Source organism: Penaeus japonicus, unplaced genomic scaffold, assembly GCF_977035675.1.
Source record: "Penaeus japonicus unplaced genomic scaffold, GWHDUDI00000001_assembly GWHDUDI00000020, whole genome shotgun sequence".
NCBI lineage: Eukaryota > Metazoa > Arthropoda > Malacostraca > Decapoda > Penaeidae > Penaeus > Penaeus japonicus.
Genome location: NW_028234422.1, coordinates 11,986,400 through 11,991,399, shown reverse-complemented (window position 1 = coordinate 11,991,399; position 5,000 = coordinate 11,986,400). Strand labels below are relative to the sequence as shown.

Below are 5,000 nucleotides of genomic sequence, written 5' to 3'. Positions count from 1 at the left end.
GTACTAACTTCTAATGGAATAACCCTAAGAAAACTAAGAAGTCCAAGTCAAGTCGCAACTGAGACAAGTTTCAATTTCTCGAACTCAAAAGGTCTGACCAATAAAAATGAAGCTTATCCTGCAAATGATGAATCTAATTGGACGACAGAATGTGATCTTTCTTTGTCCTCAACCTTCACCGTGTTCTTTATTATCTTCACTATGATAATGTTTATAAACTATTGAGTAGAACTTCACAAAAGGTAATTGACTTTAAACAGCATGGACCACAGTAACTGCCAGTCTTTTAATTTCCCTAAAATTTCGTTTTCAGAAAAGATTGTCGTCACATTCCATTGTTAGTGAAGGTAATATCAGAGACACAATCAGATAGATAATACAAATCCCATTTTTTTAAAATAATGCATCTTAGTTTCACTCTATCGTCACATTAGATATTTAACCAAAAAAAGTAACAAAGAAAGACACAATGAAAAAAATTTCTAAATACTTCCACATTTGATGATTAACACACGAATTGTGTCAAATATGCCCAGAATTATGAATTGCTGCTATATGATTGTATTCTCTTTTAAGATTACACTGAAGATAATAGTTACATCTAGTGACTGATTATGTAAATTGTAATCGTGATCACTATAATCACTGTAACATTCACCGAAATAGATTTAGTTGAAATTCATAAACATAGAAGGCACTACTCTTTCCTAGCAACGGCAGGAAAGAAAACCTTAAGTGACGCCCACCCACGGTCCTTGCAGAGCACCGGCTTCAGAGAGCAACGACATACAATCATATGTCAACCGGCGGTGCAGAGTGAGCAGGCAAATTGAGAAGAGGAAGGTGAACCAGACCGTATGCAGTGGCTACTTTGTGCCGGTATGGCTGCTTTGTACTATGGCACTTGTTTACGAAAGTGAAGAACGAGAAGATTTGAATCAAAATGAAATTGCTTTTTGTCCTCTCATTAAGCTTGGATAAACTAGATTTGTGTGGCAGATGCTTCGCTGGGCTTAAATGCATTTGAGGCGAGCCCGCCTGTGTCAGTGTGTACTGACTCGTGAGAGAGTGTGGCAACGAGTGTTGACTCTTGATCTGAGCTTGATCCTTACCCACTGTGATACCCAGTCACGGCAGTGACCACCAGGCGACAGTGAAAACTCACGAGCTTGGTCGGGGCTCGATCTGCCGGCTATGGGGATGTGAGACCGGCACACTAACCACTGCGCTATCGTAGTGGCTAAAGCCTGTCAGATGGCACATATAAGCCTCATAATAAAGTAAAATACACACAAATTAACAAACACAAAAAAGACTTTGGTATCATAGCGAGTGAACTAAAATGAGCGAAAAGTTCATTCTGAAATAAAACGTCTGGAGTGCTGAGCAGATGACACAAGTGTCGCAAGCGGGTATATTTCTGTCCTCTGTAGGTGGAGGATTTCGGTAGCCTTTAATGGAAGGGTTATTGTCCTATAATACTTCTTACCTTATGGATATTTGTGAACATTATCTATTTAATTTTTCATTCATACTTTTCACTGAAAAGTAAGATGTGAAAATTGTGAAACGGAAATAAAACAGTCAAAGCAGAAAAGCTAATCAGACTAGCAAAGTTTTTCTACTTCCATGTACTCATTATGACCCAGCTGATCCCCGTCTCCGGTGTCCTCGCCCTCGATGTTCCTGTAGACCGGGTCCTCCTCCGCGGGAAGGCAGTCCCTCGGCCTCTGGCACAGGAGGCGATCCAGCGACGCCAGATCCACGTAGCCCTTCCTCGCGCCCGTCGTCGAAGGGGCGTGACTCACGGGCGCCGAAGGAACATGAATCGTGGACATCGAGGGAACAAGACACTTGGGTGTCGAAAGATCCAGACCCGAAGGCGTCGAGGGAACCGAAGGCGTGGGCGTCGAAGGAACAAGACTCGTGGGCGTCGAAGGAACAAAACCCGAAGGCATCAACTTCGGCTCGAGAATTGCCGCCCCGACAGGGAGTATCTCCGAAAGCGAGCCTTCATCCAGGGAATTGACTTCGGGAGACGTGGAGAATTCCTGTTGCACAGGGTTGCAGGTTCTGGGATTGCATTCCATGTCCATGTAGCAATTCTGTTGAGCGTCCTCAGCCGAGTCTTCTTCGAAGGATTCTTGCACTTGCTCCAGATACTATGGAAACGCCAGGGAATTGGTGAGGTTCAGAAAATGGGGCAACTTGCAACTTGTTTTAAATAATAGTAATGATGGTTTAAGGTTATATATATATATATATATATATATATATATATATATATATATATATATATATATATATATATATATATAGATGTGTGTGTGTGTGTGTGTGTGTGTGTGTGTGTGTGAGTGTGTGTATGTGTGTGTGTATGGGGCATCAGAAAGACGTTTCTGTGGCGATTAGCAAGGACTATAGATGGAATGAAAAAAAGGAAAGTAATAATAATGACAATACAAATTACAATGATAATAAATGAATAATGCGATAATAATAATGATGATAAGGTTATTGATGAAATAAAATGACATACCAATAATAATCATAATAATGATGATAATAATAACAAAAAAAAAATCCCAGATATTAACAACAATCAAATGTTTTAAAGTAGTAATAAGAAAAAGGTGTAAAATCAAGAGAAAAACAAAACACTAACAGCGAATCAGCATCACATCCTTACCACCTTGTCTCCTTCACTCAGCATCCGACCGAGGGACTTTTCTAACTCTTCGAAAGGCGGTCTGTGTTCGGGATTTATCTTCCAGCAATCCTGCATGACTTTGTATCTGTATGAAAGAAAGAAATAGTGTTCGATGTTAAACTGCAGCCTGGGTTTCCCTTAGTTTCCCTTGCTCCAGAATGCAACCCCCCCCCCCACAAAAAAAAAAAAAAGTCAGAATGGAACCAATCTCCAAGTCATCACAGAGACACGCGGAGACGGTCCACAAGGAATGCCACACCGCCACAGCTGTAGGAGGCGCCGACTGTATCCCGAAGCATCGCCGCGTTGGTTAATCAGGGAGCACAGCTGGTCACGAGGCTGGAAGGCTGTGTTTACCTGTATTCTGATTGGATGGCGATGTGAACACCACCGCGACCCGCTGTTACGATCTGGTCCCTGATTGGCTGGTGGTGCTTCCTAATTAACAAAATGTGGTGATGTGTCGTGATGCGATCGCCGTCTGCTTATACAGCTGGTGAGCGTAGTGACCAAACTGCTGTGTGATGATGACCCAATGTTCATCATTCGCTTGATGGTTAAAGGTGATGTGTGAGATTAATGGTCAGTATGGAGCATTGATAGTATGTATGTTTACCTCATTATTATTAACTTTTACATAATCATTATCACAAGAACACCAACAAGGCTAGTGAATAATTATATCAATAAACCATAACAACGATGATAATACATGCTGATAACCCCCCAACAATAACACAACCGATACAATACCAGTTCGAAAAATAAGAACAACAGAAACCCAAAAGATAACAACAGTAATACCTACCTAGTCCGTAAAAATAACATAAAAATGAGAAGGAAAAGACATACAAGGCTTCCGTTGAGAACCGAGGTCTCTCCATCCTCAATCCCGACTCCAGCTTCTTGACAAAGTTCTCGTCCACGGAGATGCCAGGGAAGGGGCTGCGTCCGAGGCTGTTTACGATAGACAGATAGATGGGTGGATGGATGGATAGGAAGGTAGATCGACAGAGAGAAAGAGGGAAAGAGAGAGAGAGAGAGAGTATTAACGTTCATATATTGCCATGTTAATGTCTAATTTTCATGTGAATGCATGAAGACATCGCATCTAATCTTTACCATGTAATCAAAGGTTCATTTCCAACCAATAAAAATACATCTCCATATTGATACGTCAAAGAAAAGAGAATACATACCAAATGTTTTTTTTATAATCACTTTTAATTACATAACAATTTTTTTTTTTTTATCGAATCAAAATGATAAATTCTAATCATATCTATAAAAAAGAAAAGAAAATATAAAGCACCCCCCCAAAAAAAAAAAAAAAATCTGATTCGATTCAAGAAAAAAAACATAATCACTCAATCAACCCCTCAAAAATCGAATCCAATCCTTTCTCAAAAGAAGAGAAGAGAATCACTACTTATCCACCAATAAAAACACTAAAAAAAAAAAAATTAATACGGAGCAAAAAAAAAGTAGAAATAATAAAAAAAACAACTCTCCAAGACAAATATCAAGAAATAAACTCATTCCAACTCACATAAATAGACTAAGAAATAATGAATAAAAAAAAAGAAAAAAAACATAATCGAATGGAGATCATTGTAAGAAAATAGGAATACCTGAATATCTCCCACATGACGACCCCGAAGGCCCAAACGTCACTCTGCGTCGAAAATATTCCATCCCGGAGAGCTTCCACAGACATCCACTTCACCGGCAGTGGCGCCTGCAGGAGGAGGAGCAAGAAGAAGGGGATTAGGGTGGAGAAGAGGAAGAGGAAGATGAGGAGGGGTGTGGAGAAGAAGAGGAAGATGAGGAGGGGCATGGAGAGGAAGAGGAGTAGGATGAGGCGGTGTGCCAGAGGGAAGCATGAGGAGGAGCGTGAAGGAGGAAGAAGGAAGGATAAGGCAATCTGGGCTGTGTGAAGAAGAGGAAGATGGGAAGGAGGAGTGTGAAGAGGAAGAGGAAGATGAGGAGGAGCGTGAAGAGGAAGAGGAAGATGAGGAGGAGGCTGAAGAGGAAGAGGAAGATGAGGAGGAGGCTGGGGGAAGAGGAAGATGAGGAGGAGGCTGGTGGAAGAGGAAGATGAGGAGGAGGCTGGGGGAAGAGGAAGATGAGGAGGAGGCTGGTGGAAGAGGAAGATGAGGAGGAGGCTGGTGGAAGAGGAAGATGAGGAGGAGGCTGGTGGAAGAGGAAGATGAGGAGGAGGCTGGGGGAAGAGGAAGATGAGGAGGAGGCTGGGGGAAGAGGAAGATGAGGAGGAGGCTGGGGGAAGAGG

The 5,000-nt window shown here is 41.7% G+C and overlaps 1 protein-coding gene across 1 annotated transcript in view; it reads right to left on the bottom strand.

The window, feature by feature from the left end:
- The window catches only part of LOC122259726 (vascular endothelial growth factor receptor 2), a 30,909-nt gene that overhangs the window by 883 nt on the left and 25,026 nt on the right, over positions 1–5,000 (bottom strand). Inside the window, exons 14-17 of the mRNA XM_086547833.1 lie at positions 4,342–4,490; positions 3,563–3,667; positions 2,690–2,795; positions 1–2,162 (exon numbers count right to left, since the gene is read on the bottom strand). The exon at positions 1–2,162 is cut by the window's left edge and continues 883 nt beyond it. Coding sequence (XP_086403959.1) covers positions 1,608–2,162; positions 2,690–2,795; positions 3,563–3,667; positions 4,342–4,490 — 915 coding nt within the window. The 3' untranslated portion in view covers positions 1–1,607. The remainder of the gene's footprint in view (positions 2,163–2,689; positions 2,796–3,562; positions 3,668–4,341; positions 4,491–5,000) is intronic.